We start from the raw sequence: 19,818 nt of genomic DNA on the forward strand, positions 1-19,818 counted from the left end.
TACAATGTATGCCTCACATTTATACACTGATGGCAGAGCCTGCCATTGCAAGGCCATTGCTGCTTCTTCTTTGTCTTCGTCTTCATCTTCATCTCTATCTTTGTCTTCCGTCTTCGTCTTCTTCATAAAAACAGCTTGCTAAATTCCTTTTGAAAAGACTGAGTTGATGATAGTAGTCCAAAAAGCTACAGGATAAGTATTTAGAGCTATAAACATAGGGGACAGAGATAGTGAAAAGCCTATGTTAGTACCACATATAATAGGTTACATATCAGGTTATGAAACCTAAATTCTGAAATTGGATAACTGACTAATCATACAAAATACGCCTTGAGAAACTGAATCAGACGAACAGCAGGGCGGGCTGCCCTTGGGGTATTTTCTCAAGTACGTAAATCACGAAGACAAGTTTTTCCTCATTCGCTGTTAGGCATGCACTGAATGCAGGAGAGTCTTTTCTAAAATGTGTTTCTTAACAGGCTGAATTCCAAGATGGCCTCCATAGTCCAGCAGGCTATGTAGGGGCTGAGTTTGTTAAAAATAGCCCCTGTTTACTGCTGTTCTGCTAACTTCACATGGTTGTTACCTCTCGCCCTGCATGCTAGTTGTCCTGTCGGTGTTTAATTTGCCATTTAAATGAAAGCATACCATATTCTACCTTAAGTGGTGCGTCCCAAGTATTCATCATAGTACAAACGACACTCTCAAATAACTCCATATTGATTAAATGATCAGTGTCAGTTTGGATGGTTATTATTATTGGTAATAGTTTTATGTCCTCAAAACGCACTGATTTCAGACTTCAGATATCTTCCAAATAACTGTGCTTTGAATGTTACACCATTAAATGTTACATTTTTAATATAGTGATTACATAAGAGTCATATGATTAACACCACTTGCTTGATAGATTGGCTAAAAGGTGCAAATTTTAGGTTTGGTCTTGACCGTGGCGTTTGCTTGATGGCTACTAACATCTGTTTGGGCTGCTAGTTGAAAAAAACACCTGACAGTAGTAGTCATAAAGCATTAAAGGAACACATCCTCAAACAATTAAAATGGCTGACTTTGTTTAACCAAACCAACTACTTAACTGCTAACTTAGAACTTGGCTCTTAGCGTATAATTCCATTATAATTCTGTTATCCTCTTTCAACGTTGTCCATCCATCCATTATCCAAACCGCTTATCTTTACCCAGGGTCGCGGGGATGCTGGAGGCTTTCCCAGCAGACGGGGAGACACCCTGAACAGGCCGCCAGACCATCACAGGGCTTATTGAAGAATAACCACTAAACTTTATAGCGCTATAGCTACAAACACGTAGTACTCTCCATAAAAAAATAAAAGGAAAAGGGTGGACGGAGGGTTTCAGACTACTAAACAATCCAAAATGGATGAACGATACGATTGGTGACATTTCTACTTCCATATATATAACATCTATATGAAATATAATATTTGATATTCTTCTCCTGGATCACCACCTCGTCATGGTGGAGAAACCTGCATGTATCAATGATCCCAAGAGCTATGCCGTCTGGAGCTTGACTCCTCTGTAAACACATCCATTGCACATTGTCCACCTTGGGGAGACAGATCCCTCTCCTCTGTTGCTCTCCCTGAGGTTTCTTCCTATTTTTTCTCCCTGTTAAAGGTTTTTTTAGGGAGTTGTACCTTATACCCGATACAAGGGTCTGAGGACAGGATGTTGTTTGCTGTAAAGCCCACTGAGGAAAAATTTATAATTTGTGATAATGGGCTATACAAATGAAATGGACTTGACTTGGAACAGTTTGATATATCATGATATATGTTGTGACTTCTCTTATGTACACTATTGTAGTGTTACTATTCGTGGGTTACTAACTTAATCACTATTATATATAAGTACACGGAGACGAGGATGCGGCACAAGTCTGATCTTTACTGACGGAGACATCACACACTACTCGGCTCGACCAGTGTATTACAGAACTCAGTAGTGGTGACAGTCCAACACAATCGAGCACCGAGTGCTCGATCCAATACACCACATCCCTCTTTTCCAACTGAGATGTGGCCTACTCATCAGTTGCTTCAACAGTAGACCCTTTACCGAACCATTAACACTATGGCATTAACACTGAACAAGTCTTTTCTACTTGCATACTTCAATGATTAATACAGCATTTTTTTTAAATGACAGATGACTCTCATTAAACAACATAAACCATTTCCTTTTCACATTCTGGTGGTTAGCATGTAAACATTTTGAACATTCAGCAATCTTGCAACATTTCAGGTTAAACACACCTTGTACTCTTTGTTTCACCTTCTTTTTTTCTTCTTTTTTTCTTAATAAACACTTGAATGATCACACAAAAGAACCCTGAGGTTAGTCATTGTATCTGGCAGGGCGCCTAACTGCTCTGCCGCACTTTGTGTAGCATGTGGGTGTACTGCCTGTAGTCACCGGAGGAGGGTCGTGTGGTGGCAGGTCATGTGGTGGTGAGTCGACTGGCACAGGCACTTGTGAGGGTGAGGGTTGTACCTCTGGGTCAAAATGTTCCTCACTGTCCGTGTCTCTGAATAGGCTCGGATGTATCTTCCTCAGATGTCGCCTGTTCCTTCTTTGCATCCTCCCAGCCGGTGTCTGCACAGTGTAGGACCATGGTTCATCTCGCTGTCGGATGACAACGGCAGGCTCCCAGCCGCGCCGTGTTTGCATGTGTACGGTGTCTCCTGGGGTCAACACTGGCAGGGGCTTTGCACACTGGTCGTAACGTTGTTTTTGGCGGAACTGCAGGTTCCGGATCTTGCTGTGAATGTGCTGTGGGACTGATTGTGTCAGCACAGCACTGGAGCACGGAAGTGTGCTTCGTAGAACTCTCCCCATCAACATTTGTGCAGGTGATACGTCCAGTCCTGTCACCGGTGTGTTCCTCAGTGACAGCAGCACCAGATGTTGGTCAGTGCCGGTTTGCATTGCCTTCTTCAGCGCATGTTTCACTGTCTTTATGGCTCTCTCAGCCATGCCATTTGAAGAGGGAAAACCTGGGCTGGAGTGTGTGAGCTTGAACTCCCATGAAGCTGCAAATGACTTCATCTCATAGCTGGCAAATGGGACATGGTCACTCACTATCTCCCTAGGAATCCCGTGTCTGGCAAACACAGACTTCATCTTCTGGATTACTGTGTATGCTGTTTTGTCAGATATGTTGAGCACTTCAGGATATTTGGTTAGGTAATCAACTAACAACAGGTATGACTGACCGTGTAGCTCGAAGATGTCAGCTCCAACTTTCATCCATGGCAGTTCTGGGACCTGATGCAGCATAAGTGGCTCAGCCTGCTGTCTGGGCTGTAGCTGCTGGCATTGCACGCACTTTTCCACCATTGCCTCTATATCTCGTGCCATGCCAGGCCAGTAGAGAGACTTTCTTGCTCTGGCTTTTGTGCGCTGCACTCCTTGGTGTGCAAGATGCAGCTTCTCCAAAATCGTGCTCCTGAAGCTCTGGAGTATGATGATTTTGTCTCCGACCAAGACAATGTCATCTTCCATGCTTATAATGTCCTTTACTGCCCAATAGGCGTGTAGTTTTCTGTCCAAACTTTTCTTTTTCATGGGCCAGCCTTTCTTGTGTTTCTCACACACAGCTTGCAGCATGCTATCTGCTGCCGTTGCTTTCTTTAATTGGCTGAGTGTTTCCTCGCTCAAGGCATCTGTGGCATCCAAGGCATACACAACTCTCTCATCACAAGGGTTTTCATCGATATGGTCACCTTCTCTGCTAGCTGTAGCGCGTGAGAGTGTGTCGGCAATGTACATGTGCTTGCCTGGTGTGTATGTTACACTCAGATCATACCTCTGCAGTTGTAAAAGCATACCTTGCAGCCGCGCAGGTGCTTTGCTCAGCGGCTTGCGCATGATGACCTCCAGAGGCTTATGATCGGACTGGACAGTTACTGGTCTGCCGTAGACATACTGGTGGAATCTCTTAGCAGCAAACACTATAGCGAACAACTCTTTCTCTATCTGTGCGTACCTCTTTTCTGTGTCGGTGAGCGCTCGTGAGGCATAGCACACTGGGCGGTCGTCCTGCATCAGACAGGCTCCCGGTCCATCCTTTGAGGACTCTGCTTGTAGAGTGAGAGGCTGCTTGTGATCGTAGTATCTCAGCACAGGGGCTTGTGTGAGGATGGTCTTTAGTGCCTTTAGCGCTGAGCTGTGGTGCGGGCACCATTGCCACGCTACATCCTTCTTGAGCAGCTGTCTGAGGGGTGCCGTGAGTGAGGCTTCGTTTGGTATGTATTGCGCTAGGAATTTTCTCATTCCCAGCAGACGTTGGAGACTTTGTTTGTCTTCCGGGGTTGGCATGTCGACAATCGCTTTGATCTTTGTGTCGTCAGCTCTCTGTCCTGCTGCCGTGATGACGTGTCCCATGTACTTTACAGTATCAACTTTAAACTGGATCTTGTCCCTGTTAAATTTCACATTTGCGGTCTTGGCTCTCTCCATTACTTTCTGCAGGATTTCATTGTGTTCCCGCTCTGATGACGCTGCGATGATCATGTCGTCTGCTATAATGTACACACCTGGGATATCGCCAAAGGTCTCACAGTTCTTTTGTTGAAACACTTCGCTGGCCGATTTGATCCCGAATGGGAGTCTGAGGAAGCGGAACCGGCCCCACGGCGTGTTGAAGGTGCATAGCTTAGACGACGGCTCATCTAGCTTGATCTGCCAGTATCCATCCTTTTCATCTAGGATGGAGAAGATGGATTTTCCTGTTAGCCTGCTGCGCACGTCTTCCGGTGTAGGAATGGAGTAGTGTTGATGCTTGACTGCCTCATTCAGGTTGCAAGGATCCAAACATAACCTTAGCGCACCATTTTTTTTCTTTGTGGCAACAAGACTGTTCACCCATTCTGTAGGTTCATTGACAGGAGTTATGACTTTCCTGTTCTGCAAGTCTGTGAGTGTCTCTCTTAGTGAGTCCATGATGGAGAGTGGTACGTTCCTGCACGCGTGAATCACAGGCGTGACGCTCGGGTCAATGTGTATGTGATGAACTCCAGGAAAGTCGCCTAATCCTGTGAAGACCTCCGCATACCTCTGTAGCAGCTCCTCTTTGGTGGCTGGAGGTTTTGCTGGTTGTGGGGACTCCACTGCAAGCGCCTCGACTCTTCTCACCAGCTGCAGCTCTTCACACGCATCTCCACCCAGGATTGGCTTGTCAGCTCGGCTAGACACATGGAAGTCCAATATAGCCGTATGCTTAGATGTGCGGCAATCTAGAGATGCAACACCATCTGAGGGTAGTCGTGCACCACCAAAAGCAATCAGCACAGTCTTTGTGGGTCGTAACTGAACGGGACCTGGTAGCTGCCGGAATACGCGCATAGGAAGCACATTTGCATGACCTAAAAAAAAGACCTAAAAAAAAAAATGCCAAACCTACCCAGATCAGGGGTGTAAAATTAATTTGAGGTCAAAGGCTGTACTGGAAAAAATGCTAGTTCACTTGGGTTAGACTTACAACACACTTCTGATATGATGAAAGAGAGTTGAATCAGTTCATCTGAATACAATGTTTATTGACAGATACATTTCATCACTCATCTAAGTGACCTCTTCAGACCTAAACTAACTGCAGGTATCCCCACCCTATAAAATAATATAGCTGCATAACGACCGACATTAACGATCAGTTTCATATGCAAATATGGGTGTGACCATTTACTAGAGTTACAATGGCTATGTGTATGATACAGACATATCATACAGAACAACACAAAACAACATAAACTAGAGATAAGTAAATAAGTTAATTAAGTAATTAATTACTTAATAATTTGAAACAGAAACAAACGGGGGGGGGTCTGTCAATCAGAGGAAGACAGAAATTGAAGAGAGTTGAAGAATGTCAAAAAAGATTGCCACTGATTTTAGAGCTTATCAGCTCTCATGGAATATTTAATCTTCTCTAGCTTTAGAAGGAACATGATATCACAGAGCCACTGACTGCTGGAGGAAGTTTTGGTTGACTTCCAGTGAAGAAGAAGATGGCATCTTGCCAGTAAGGAGGTGACCGCTAGAATATCTAATTGCTTGGGGTGTAATTTCTTGCAGGCCTTCCCACACATGTCTTTCCACGTTTGGGTGACCAAAGCAGAGTGTCGCTTGCAAGTTCTTCCTTGCTTCTCCAGCAATGACCAGCAAATTGAACCGTTCATTCTCAGATAGTGTTTGAGATGGCAGGTATATTGCCATAGAGACGCTTCTTTGTAGGGTGCTTCTGCCAGGAAACATTGCAGCACGCAGCATTCTGGTGAAAGCCCCATCAAGTTTGGATTCAAGTCGTTTAGTGAGGGTCCAAGAAGATGATCCATACGTGAGAATGGACTTAGCTGTTGCTCGAAAAAAATTCTGCTTCAGTTTGTCTGGTCTCATGGACTTCCAGATGACATTAAGTCCTTCAGTGGCACCAGAAGCCTTTCCAATTCGAAGCTGCACATCTCTTTCGGTGGATTTGATGTTGCTTCCCAAGTAAAGGAATTCTGAGACAGATTTGATGTTATGACCATCTGATGAGAAGATGATTTCTTCTTGGTTATAGCTGATGAATTCAGTTTTCTTAGCATTGATGTGGAGGCCTACTTGTTTCACCGCATTTTCAAGACTGGCAGTCTCTCTTATAGGGCAGTTATCTGTTCTTCCCCTCATCTCATGTCTTCCAGCTCTCATCCCACCAAGGCCATTTCTCCAATTAGTTTACACAGACTTGCTACACTCAGCGAGTCTTCCATACATTCCTCTGCTATCAACTAACAGTTAACAATAGGCCTTTATTTGTGCACCTGGAGAAGACAATTTATACGACTTTTGTTCTGTTACACATGGACTTTAAGCATCTATCTAAGCAATGTAAAATAAAGTTAAACATGGTATAGGTCATACATGGTGAAAGATTGAAAGTAAGGAAACATCAAATATGAATTGCTCTCACAATCCCCTTTTTGATTACTTTTAATCAATAAAAAACTAAACAGAATGACCTCAGACTTATCATCATTAAATTTAAGAAAATTTTTGGACATCCAGGATTTAATGTCAGAGAGGCAAGTTGTGAGATTTGCTAGAGCACTAGGATCTATGGGTTTTAGTGGCATGTATAACTGAGTGTTGTCCATATAAAAATAGTAGAACACATCGTGATTTTGAATGACCTGGCCAAGGGGCAGCATGTACACAGAAAAGAGAAGGGGGCAAGAACTGAGCCTTGAGTGACACCACAACTCAACTGAGCCACCGAGGAGGTAGAGTTACTCAGAACAACAGAAGAAGTTCTGTTGGTGAGGTAAGAGCGTAATAAGTTAAGAGCTGTGCCCTTGATGCCAACCCAAGTCTCTAAGCGATGTACATTTGTAAGAGGATGTTGTGATCAACCATTTCAAAGGCAGCACTTAAGTCTAAAAGAACTAAAATCGAGCAGTCATCTCTGTCTGCATTCAGCAGTAGATCATTAGTGAGCTTAACTAGAAGTGTCTCTGTAATATGAAGTGCTCTAAACGGACTGGAAACTATCAAATACAGTATTAGTGTTCATAAAAGAAATTAACTGAGAAGAAATTACTCTCTCCAGAACCTTAGATAAAAAAGACAATTTAAAGATTGGCCTGTACTAATTTGGGGACAGTGGGTTTCTTCAGTTTTTCTCCTTTTACTGTAGGATAGGGTTCTGTCATTAGAATTGTTTTTCTTTTTTTACCAAAAGGTAGACCACTTGAGTCACAATTAACAATGAAGCGTCACATGAATTCTGGTTTAGAATTGCACCTTTATGATGTTTAACCTTAAAAATTAACAATCTTTAAGAGTCTCACTTAGATAAACATCAATTGAGTTACTATCTTCTGCCAAAAAGGTGACACAATGACAATTCAGCCTTTCGGCCACTGATTAAAGCCCTTGCAATTTGCAATAATGCAGAAAAAGTAAAACGTATCTGTGGTGACATTCCCACCAAAAATCCCAAATGTCATGCAGGTAGTGATATTTTTTTATGTCACCCAGCAGTGGTTGGTACACCAGAGAGTATATGAAGAACAAACACTTCCTTTTTTGGTGTTGTGGTGGACAACTAGTTAGCAGTCTCTAAATGACTCCAGGGAAGTGTATGCCAAAAAAGAACGCAACCAGAATCTTCAAGTGATCCTGCTGTAGATTGCAAAATGTGTCACTAAGACATACTTTTCCATTTCCAAATAAACTTTTTAATTCAAGTGATGACAATAATGGGCTTATTACTTTCAATTTTGCATACAGGTGCAGATCGTCTCTACGATAACATTGAAGATATGATAGGCTATCGCCCCTGGCCATTAATGAAGTATTGCTGGATGTTTGTCACTCCTGCTATTTGCCTGGTGAGTGTTGAGTGATTCTAATGGTTCCCTGTAAAAGTGAATCAGCTAATTAGTTGAGTAATTGTTACAGTGAGTAAAAATGATTCTTATGACATGTATGTTATATGTATGTCAAATATTGAATTTTGTACTAATTTCATGCAATGACATTCTCTCAAATGGGCATATGTCAACTCAAGTGGAAGATTTTAAAGAGCAAAGGTACAAATATAGGACATTCTTAAAGCTATATTAAGCAGCTACCACTACTACTACTACTCTCAGCTGCTCCTGTTAGGGGTCACCACAGTGAATCATCCTTTTCCATCTCTTCCTGTCCTCTGCATCTTCCTCTGTCATACCAGCCACCTGCATGTTCTCCCTCACCACATCCATAAACTTCCTCTTTGGCCTTCCACTTTTCCTCTTCCCTGGCAGCTTCATATTCAGCATCCTTCTCCCAATATACCCAGCATCTCTCCTCCACACATGTCCAAACCATCTCAATCTTGCCTCTCTTACTTTGTCTCCAAACCGTCCAACCTGAGCTGTCCCTCTAATATCCATCCATCCATTATTCAACCACTTATGCTGCTCTCATTCCTAATCCTGTCCTTCTGCATCACTCCCAATGAAAATCTTAGCATCTTCAACTCTGCCACCTCAGCTCTGCCTCCTGTCTTTTCGTCAGTGTCACTGTCTCCAAACCATATAACATAGCTGGTCTCACAACCATCTTGTAAACCTTCCCTTTAACTCTTGCTGGTACCCTTCTGTCAGAAATCACTACTGACACTCTCCTCCACCCGCTCCACCCTGCCTGCACTCTTTTATTCACCTCTTTTCTGCGCTCCCCATTACTTTGAATAGTTGACCCCAAGTATTTAAACTCATACACCATACATTCAAAGTTCCGACTCTCACCTCCATACTCCTACCCTTCCTCCTCTTCCACTGCCTCTGGACATGCCTACTCCCTCTCCTTCTCCTTCGCCCAATAGTAGCATAGTTTCCACTGGCACCCTACTGGCCAACAGTACCGGTGGCAGTCGTTGATAACCTGGGCCTCGACCAATCCGTTATGGAAATCTGATTTATGATCCGCATATTTGATTTGGCCAAGGTTTTATGCTGGATGCCCTTCCTGATGCAACCTTACCCCATTTATCCATACTTGGGACTGGCAGTAAGAATGCACTTAAAAAAAAGCGCTTAAAAAGCTACATCAAGCAACATTTTTATTAATTCTATTAACAGTGAATAATCGATTCACTGTTGCAATGTGAAACAATTGTTTTTATTGCCGATTGAGAATGAGCACTGAACTGTATAGTTTTCCTTAACCAGAGACAGGCTTTGCCTTCACTTTCAGCTCAATGGTGACATTATTCGGCCGAAAAATGGCAACCCCACCCCCCACCACCACCACAACCATAGATCCATGCTCGCAACTCACAAGTTGAGAACGCAACCTAGAATGAAGCTCACAGAGAGGAGAGGAAGCAAGCCCAATAACATAGAAATGTGTATGAAGTTAGCATGTTCTTAGGCTAACATTTTAGCAAACAACTGTGTACTTAAAACTTCCGAACAACATTGGCATCACTTGAGTCCTCTACGAACACTATCCAGCTTAAAAATTGGATCGCGGGCACATTAATTGATACACTTCAGTCACCTTAGAGAGAGGAAGAGAAGGGTGAGGAGAGACTTAGGTTGCGTCCGAAATCACAAATTACTTACGATACACTACATATGTGTACTATCTTCCAGTGTACTATTAGTTTATGAGTAAAAAGTTCATGGGCTACTAGGACATACTACTTAATCATAGGGGCACGTAACTTCCTTTCAGCTCTTTGTGGGTTAATGATGACCTGCTGCACACAAACTTCTACTGGTGTGGTGACCCACCAGACCAGGTAGGTCAGGTGAATTGGCCTTACTAAATTGTCCCTAGTAATGAATAGGTGTGTGTGTGTGTGTGTGTGTGGACCCTGTGATGGCCTGGTGGCCTGTCCAGGGTGTCCCCCCGCCTGCCGCCCAATGACTGCTGGGATAGGCTCCAGCATCCCTGCAACCCTGAGAGCAAGATAAGCGGTTAAGATAATGAATGGATGGATGAATGGATGGATCTGGAACACAGCTTATGTGTTCTGGAACCTCTGTAGCATCACCGTCTGACATCTAATGGTCAGAAAATCCCTTTAATAGAGGGTGTAGGTTTAATGCAGGTGTAATACAATGTAGGTTTTGACGAGTTTGCAGAAAAAGCACATCCTTGGTGAACTTGATGTCCACCGAGTTAATGTGGTCGGTGAAATGTGGTATGTGTCCTGAGATTTAATTTCAACCTAGCTGTACATCTGTCGCCATCTTACAATGCTGTGATTGCAAACATTCCCAAATCCTCTGTGAATAGTAGACATGACCATTGTAACTCTAGTTAATGGTCATGCCTATTTGCCTATGAAACCGATCCTTGGTTTCAGTCATTATGCCACTGTATCTTTTTATATATATATATATATATATATATATATATATATATATATATATATATATATATATATATATATATATATATATATATATACATACACACACAAAGCGAGAGTGTATGTTTGTATGTTCGCTTAAAACTCCAGAAATGCTCATTGTAGAACAAAAAGAAAGGTATCTTTAGAATCAGCACTTTCCAAGGATTGCACAGTTCGAAAAATATTTCAAAAACCAAGTAAAAAATTTGATTTATTTGCGAAATTGAGTTTATTTTGCTCGCTCTGCTTGTTCTTCTGTCCCCTTACAGCAGTCCCTCTCTGTCATCCATCGTCTCACAGTGCCACCGAGTGGCGATGGAGTGTAGTGTCCACAAACAAAACATCTCCCCATTACTCATGGAAATACTACTGTCATTATGACTGAACTTAGCCTAAGTGGCTTTAAACATTTTCCATCTGGAGAAGCAAGCAAAAAAAGTGACCTCCAGATGGATCACATTCAACTTAAAAAAACAACAACAAACAAACAAAGAAATTGAAATACTGGAGCACAGTTTGGTGGGTTTGTAAAATGACAGGTTAGGCTTCTTACACTGTGAAATTTCCATTGGTGATGGGAGACATTTGATTGTTGATGTTTACCATAAACCAACACATACTTTTAAAACGTTTGGAGTAAATCATTCTGCTCCATGTTTCTCACACGGCCAGATGTATGTAGCTGCCTCCAGAACTGGTAGTGCAGAAAAGCTTTCTATCCTAGTGCCAAATAGTAAGACATGCAACGTGGTTTCCCCTGAGGTGGTTGAGCACTGAGCGATTCATACACACATTGGCAAAGAAGCTTGATGAATGGGCTGAAAATTATGACATTTGATCATTTTCTTTAATAACAATTTATTCGACATTTTTTTATCATCTGTATCATATCATAAATTATCCTATATGTCATCATCGATTATATCATAGAGATCAGATTGTGTTGGTGAGAACATTTTCCCCGGGCAACGCCTGCTAGTTGTTTGTAAGGGTGGGGATACCTGCAGTCAGTCCATACTGAGCATGCATACAGATATGTTGAGACATGTTTAGAAATTGGCGCTAACCGATGATAAAGATTTCTCCAAAGTTAAACCTCAGAGCTTAGTCAATCAACAACAGAATGTATTTACTACATCCAGATTATTAGGTTTCATACTGTTTTCCCACTGTTACCTGTAGTCAAGTCATACTCATATGAGATCCCTGTCAAACTTGGATTTTATGACAAAAGACTTTGTGTTTCCATCAGGGCACCTTCCTACTTTCAGTGGTGAGATACAACACTCTAAAGTTCAACAAAACTTATGTGTACCCAAACTGGGCTTATACTTTGGGATGGTGCCTTGGACTCTTCTGCGTTTTCTTAGTACCTCTGTGGATGATCTTCAAAGTCTCCCGAATGAAAGGATCAACATGGCAGGTATGTCCATATGAAAAATAAATAAATAAATAACAACTTGTATGTCATTCATGCAAGGATATGATGTGATGTTTCATTTATCAACCTATAAAGATTTAAATTTCACTTTTTTGGCACTTTTTTGAAAAAAGTTTCTCAATGAAAGAATAATGTCATGTTATTTTTTACATAAAGGTCCCTGGGTCCCACATGATTCATGCCTTGACAGGATAATGACTTTCACTGTATTTTGCAGTATTTGCTTGTACTGATGGGATTCTTTGTAGCCGTTTGTTTGGAAGCCATTCTACTTCAATGCCCTTATACCGATCAGCAAAAACATTAAAACCACCTGCCTAATAATGTGTAGGTCCCCCTCGTGCCACCAAAACGGCTCTGACCAGTCGAGGCATGGACTCCACAGGACCTCTGAAGGTGTCCTCTGGTATCTGGCACCAAGATGTTAGCAGCAGATCCTTAAAGTCCCGTAGTAAGTTGTGAGGTGGGGCCTCCATGGATCGGATTTGTTTTTCCAGGAAATCTCACAGATGCTCGATTGGATTGAGATCTGGGGAATTTGGAGGCCAAGGCCACACCTTGAACTCTTTGTCATGTTCCTCAAACCATTACTGAACAATTTTTGCAGTGTGGCAGGGCATGTTATCCTGCTGGAAGAGGCCACTGCCATCAGAAAATACTATTGCTATGAAAGGGTGTTTCTGGTCTGCAACAATGTTTAGGAAGGTGGTACGTGTCAAAGTAACGTCCACATGAATGGCCGGACCCAGGGTTTCCCAGTAGAACATTGCCCAGAGCATCACACTGCCTCTGCTGGCTTGCCTTCTTCCCACAGTGCATCCTGTTTCCATCGCTTCCCCAGGTAAATGATGCACCCAGCCATCTACACGATGTAATGAAAACGTGATTCATCAGACCAGGCCACCTTCATCCATTACACCATGGTCCAGTTCTGATGCTCACATGCCCATTGTAGGTGCTTTTGATGGTGGACAGGGGTCATGGGTACTCTGAACCATATGCGGCAAGCTGCGGTGCACTGTGTGTTCTGACACAGCTCTATCATAGCCAGCATTAACTTTTTCAGCAGTTGGAGCTACTGTAGCTCCTCTGTGGGATCAGAGCAGATGAGCTACCCTTCGCTCCCCACACCCTTCAATGAGACTTGGGCGCCCATGACCCTGTCACCGGTTCACCGGTTGTCCTTCCTTCAACCACTTTAGGTTCGGGCCACTGCATACCAAGAACACCCCACAAGACCTGCCATTTTGGAGATGATCTGACCCAGTCATCTTGTCATCACAATTTGGCCTTGTCATAGTCGCTCAGATCCTTACGCTTGCCCATTTTTCCTGCTTCCAACACATCAACTTCAAGAACTGACTGTTCACGTGCTGCCTAATATATCCCACCCCTTGACAGGTGCCATTGTAACGAGATAATCGATGTTATTCACTTACCTGTCAGTGGTTTTAATGTTTTGGCTGGTCAGTGTAAATGTGTGATTTATATAAAGATCTGCTCTTTGCTTGATTAGTTCCTCCTGCTTGTGAAGTTTGAACCTGTATGAGAATGGGTTTGTTTTACCCATTTTCATGACTCCTAGACCATGTTCTGACTGACCGCCCAAATCAGATTTTTTTTTGTTTTTTTGTTTTTTTGCATATCTGGTTTGAATCTTATTGCTTTTCAGTAATCTGTATGACAAAAAAAAAAAAGAACTTCATGGAATCAGATTTTTTTCAGCTCAGATGCTAACCACAGTCAAATGTGGTTTGCGGTCCAATTCAAATCGGACAGCTCATGCCTTTGTTGATGCTATAGCAACTATGGCTGCGAATCAGCAAGTATCTCCCAATTTGATATTACAATGCTATTTTAGTGATAATTAGTGAGATTTTGAAAATCATGCTATTATAAAAATTGCAGTTCAGCATTACAGTTTCTTTAAGGCTCCATCCCCTCTTATCAACAGTAGAATGTGAAAACTAACAAGCCAAAGAAAATGTATCACAAAATCCATTTTTTCTTAGCCCTGTGTTACTAAAGCTTAAAACAAGAGTATGCTTCCCAGAGTAAACACTCAAACGATTCAAATCAAACCATTTCAGAGATGGTTAAGCATTGCAATTCAGGGGAAATGCTATGATATTCCGATTTTTGCAACTTAGTGTCTAGTCTTTGCACTGAACTGATTCCCCCGCCCCTGATAGCAACCCATGTAGATACGTCAGCAAGTGAATACAGCTGCTTGAACACACAAATTTGATCAGATCACTTGTGTGTGTGTATATATATATATATATATATACATAATAGTGTAGACAGACAGTCAGTTACTGTTGCATCTGATTCTTCAGTTTGCTCCCTGAATATGGCCAAAGTGCTCAAATTCAGACATCTCTACAGCATAGAAGGAGCTTTGTACAGTTGAGATGTTTAACCATTGTTTATAGGTATGTACAGGGTATGTACATAATTGGGTAGGTCGATGTCAGTACAATGGGATTTAGTCCTCCCTCCTTCCAGTCAGTCAAGCGTATTTTTATAGCCCCACATCACAGAAGCAGCCTCAAAGGGCTTTAAATCCCCACAGTGGAAAACGGGCAGTTTCAACGGATGACAATGCATGGAAACAATCTTTTTCAGGTAAAAAATGGAAGAAATTTTAGTAAGAGCATCAGACAAGACATCCCTCCTCCAGGTCGTAAAGGAACGTAATAGGTGCCAAGTGGGCAAGATAGACAGTACAGTAATAGATTAGAAATGTAAAAAAAAACTAAAGAGTAACTAAACCCTGAACAATTTCTGTGAGTTTGCTCACACCTCCGGATTAAAAACCATCTAAAGGTTAAAAACACGTCAGACTGGTCTTGGTACTCTGTGAGGATAGCATAGCAGGATAAACATAGCTGTAGCCAATAGAATTAATAATGGGTCTGCTAATGGGATGTAGGTTACATCATGCTGCACTGCTGCACTAAAAATGTCCAATGATTGAGCAAGACTGAAAGAAGACAAGTGAGTGTCTATCACTAAATTGAAACTAGACTATCCGTGTCCACATTCTCCTAAAAATGTCTGGCCATTATTGGCTGTTAGTCAAATCACCCCCCAACCACCACCACCCCAACACACAAAAAGTCCTACATGACAGTTCCATGTCAGTTCGCGCTGCTCTAAATGCCATTTTATTGGATCTTTAAGCGATTTTATTTTTATTTTGCATTTCAATGTCGATGGCAGACTTTTCAAGAATGATCCGAAAAATTAACGCAATTTTCCAATTTCTGCGGATTAGTGTGGACATGGCGAGAGAGAGAGTGAGGATGGTATGTAGCCCAAGCTGTCAGAAATGGTGAAGAAGCAGCTGTGGAAAAAAAAATCAAACAAAAGTGAAAAACAACAGCCCCCAGAGAGGCCAGGAGGTCACTGGGGACAGAGGGTGGGAACAGAGGGTGCAGTGCAGACAGAAGCCCCTTCCCCTTCCCCTCCACCACCACACTGCCCACAGCAACATAAGCTGCCATAAGAGAGAGAGAGCCCAGGCAGACTCAGGCTGCAAGGGTGCAAAACATCTTCAGGGGTGTTGGGGTGGGGGTGGGGGGGGTTAAGCTTAGTGCAAATGAGAAAGACTAACCTAAACTTGCATTAAGACCCTTGCAGGGAGGAGGTATCAAATTTAAGAATTTTTTAGTTCCCAAACCCATCGAACTCTACAGAATCAAAGAGGACAAGAATAAAAAATTACAACACAGGTAGACAAGACAGAAAATAGTGAGGTAACCTGTAGGCCTTGGCATGGCTTCCAGGCTGCAGACCCCCCACCAAATCAAAGAAAGCAGTAGGTTTTTTTTTTCATCCAGGCCTCTAAAGCATTACTAGATGACAATCAGAATTGAACAAACAAAAACTCACTTATTGCTTCAGGTTTCAGAACCGTTCCACACCTTTTGTGGCTTCTCACCGGGCTTCAGCGTAATAGAATGGGGCAATGGCTTAAGCCCTCAAAATCCATGATTTGTGTCCTTTTTAAAAACATACTCACTGTACAGCCACACATATCCTAATTTGTTTTATGTTTATTTATAATATTTCGAATAAAAGCAAAATCCTGTTTGATTTGGAACTGCATTTTGCAGTTGACAGTACATCTAAACCATCTGTAAACCTCTGGTCTTTTTAAAAGTCCTGGAGTCCTGTGTCGCGGCAGTCTTGTAGCATTAGCTTCAGCAGTGTGCTAACGGTAAGAGGAAACAGGCGTTGATAGAAAGGGTTAGGTTAGGGTTCATTGTTGTTGAGTGTTTTTTCACTGGGGCATGAGATATCTGACAGTACTCTGAGCTCCCTGTTTCAAATGAACCTAAGCGCTAACCACTGGGCGGCATGGTGGCGCAGGTGTTAACGCTGTCGCCTCACAGCAAGAAGGCGCTTGGGTTCAAACCTCCTTGGGGGTCATCCCAGGTCGTCCTCTGTGTGGAGTTTGCATGTTCTCACCGTGCCTGCGGCGGGTTTTCTCCGAGTGCTCCGGTTTCCCCCATCATCAAAAAGACATACATGTTAGGGTTAATACTCCTGTTGGTGCCCCTGACCAAGGCAATGGGAAAAGAACTGGAGTTGGTCCCCAGGCGCAGCATCAAGGCAGTAGCTCACTGCTCCTAGCTACACAGATCACAGCTAGGATGGGTTAATTTGCAGTAACTGAATTCCCCCAAGGGGATCAATAAAGCAAACTTAATAACTTACGTTAATTAAAATTCATATATTTTGGGTGTCTGGGTACTGTAGCAGTCTATTCCGTTGCCTACCGACATGGGGAACGCTGGTTCGAATCCCCCTGTTACCTCCGGCTTGGTTGGGCGTCCCTACAGACACAATTGGCCGTGTCTGCGGGTGGGAAGCCGGATGTGGGTATGTGTCCTGGTCGCTGCACTAGCGCCTCCTCTGGTCGGTTGGGGCGTCTGTTCAGGGGGGAGGGTGAACTGGGGGGAATAGCGTGATCCTCTCACATGCTATGTCCCCCTGGCGAAACTCCTGACTGTCAGGTGAAAAGAAGCGGGCCTCCTTGGATCGGCAGAGGGGGTGGAGCAGAGATCGCGATGGCTCGGAAGAGTGGGGTAATTGGCCAAGTACAACTGGGAAGAAACACGGGGGTGGGGGGGATAATAATATATGTCAAGGGATCCAACCAACTCATAGGGAACTGATAACTAAATGAAAATGACATTAAAGTAGATTTTGTTGTTTCGATCCAAAGGAAACTAGATTCAGCTTCTCCAGGAGGGCCATCAAACTTGGTTTACAAGTTTTGCTTTACACTGTAAAATCTTGCTAAGTCTAGAGTTTATAATCCTTTATTCTTCTGTACCATTAACTGGTCTCTCTGCATTAATGCTGTATGGACCACCAGTGACGGGTTCTTCTTGCATGCGTAGCCAGTGTAGAATTATTTACCCCCACAATGTCCATATTTGGAGACAAGCATTGATTGTTTTGTCACCAACCTGTTTCCACAGTGCCTCAAACAGCTCTGCCAACCTGAAATCAAGACCCATAGCACAAAGCAAACGTCTGAACAATGCCCTCTGAACCCAGACAACACCCTCATTCCTACCATCAGCGAATACAAGGGAAGTGGTGGAGTGGAGATGGAGATGCAAGTGTGACCACGTGATTGTGTTAAGAGCACGGGCTGTGTAAGAAGTATTTTTAAGAAGTTATAATGACAAATGCAGTCAGCACAGTGACTAGTGTATCACTGGGGAATGCCTTATTTTGATTTTTGCTTTAGGTTCTGTAATTTCTTGTTAAGTACTTTTGTTTAACACAAAGATCAGATTTTTACCTGGTATTAAGATGTGACCTGTGGCTGGATTTTAAAAAAAAAATGTGATTAATGAAGAAAATACATGGAAAGTCCATGTAAAAACATATACAATGTGTGTTTCGACCCAAATGTGACTGGATTTTTGTTTTAATACTTCAACAATGGCTCTCTTAGTGTGGATGTAGCTGCTGGGATAAAAGGAGTGGATGGAAAACTTGACCACGTTTGGCCATAGTGATGTGTCACATTCAAGCCATATCCTTTCTCACTAATGCAAACACACTTTACAGATTGCATTTACACCTGGCTTACTCTTACTGAGGAGTTATGATCTCAGTTGGGTCCATGTGCCACTCCCCAAAAGTGGCCCAGTCACATTCCCATGTGCGCTGTGTGCATCTATCCCTTGTGTTAATGCACATTTTTCCTTACTCAGATCAGCTTTCCAAAGACATATCACATCTTCATACTAGCTGTATGTGTGATTAAGAAGCCAATCCCTCAATTACCTTTCCTTAAGATCCGTGGTCACCTTTGGCATCCGGGCCTTTTCCGATATTGATGTTGTTAACAGCAAAAACACTCTTCATGAGAGTTATAGTCTGGCTCACACATTAAGATATTTTATCTGGATCTGCTTTTTCATTGCATGAGAGGAACTATTTCTAAATTGCAGATAAGAAAATGCTGTTTACTATTATATGCCTCAAGAGAAACCACCTTTGGCAAGTGACCTTTTGTGAACTCCTATAAAGCTATTTGCATTAAAGATTGAAACTATTTTAACATTTAGCATATTTTAATTTTAAGTCCTCCTTACTAAACATTATTTTTCCCATTGAATTAAAGGATCACTTGCAGTATTTTAATATGTAATGAAATTGCAAAATTTCAAATCCTAAAAGCGAATGTAGGAGCCAGTGCCCACCATGGAAGTGGTAGAAGCTGATGTATTTATGCAGTACTGTGTACCTAAGGATTTTGAACTAGCACTGTCAAGTTTTTTGTCAAGCTTTTTTGAGTTTCAAATGTACTGAATTCTTTTTTTGGGGGGGGGGGGTTCTTGCACAATTTTATTACATCTGCTTGTCAAGACAGATTTTATTAAAAATAGAACAACTTTTCAATTGATTATTTTTCATAGCATAATTATCAATGTTATGTATAATTTTTTTTTAATTGTTTTTGACTTTCACACTTCAGCAAAACTGGAAATTAGTGGAGTTATTGGAAGCTGCTATCTAGGAGAAATCAGAATTCTCTTCTAAGATTTTTTTTTCAAAAGTTGATCTTAACATGCAGAAAAATCGACCAAAGGCGTCAAGATAACAATAATCCGCCTCTCAGACAAGAGCTATATGATAATCAGTATGCTGTTATCTATACTTGAAGTTTGCAATATACAGTTAACAAGACCGAGTTGTCTCTTCTAGTGTAATGATAAAATGGCTCATATGGCATCATGCACCGACATGTCTCACTCCTATGAAGGTTCCTGAAGCAAGTATAAAATGAGCAAAAACTAAAAAGAAAAGCTTTAAGAAAATGATTTGGGTCTCTCATGAGGAAAATACAATTGTGGCCAAGAATAAGCTTTTCTATAACAACACAACTATTTTAGAGTGTGAATGACGGAAAGTT

The 19,818-nt window shown here is 42.2% G+C and overlaps 1 protein-coding gene across 1 annotated transcript in view; it reads left to right on the forward strand.

The window, feature by feature from the left end:
- LOC130107437 (sodium- and chloride-dependent GABA transporter 2-like) overlaps window positions 1-18,107 on the forward strand; it is a 121,723-nt gene extending 103,616 nt beyond the window's left edge. Inside the window, exons 14-16 of the mRNA XM_056274048.1 lie at window positions 8,311-8,411; window positions 12,183-12,353; window positions 17,867-18,107. Coding sequence (XP_056130023.1) covers window positions 8,311-8,411; window positions 12,183-12,353; window positions 17,867-18,016 — 422 coding nt within the window. The 3' untranslated portion in view covers window positions 18,017-18,107. The remainder of the gene's footprint in view (window positions 1-8,310; window positions 8,412-12,182; window positions 12,354-17,866) is intronic.
- Window positions 18,108-19,818: the final 1,711 nt, after the last annotated feature.

The sequence above is a fragment of the Lampris incognitus genome, chromosome 2 (assembly GCF_029633865.1).
Source record: "Lampris incognitus isolate fLamInc1 chromosome 2, fLamInc1.hap2, whole genome shotgun sequence".
In the NCBI taxonomy this organism is placed as follows: domain Eukaryota; kingdom Metazoa; phylum Chordata; class Actinopteri; order Lampriformes; family Lampridae; genus Lampris; species Lampris incognitus.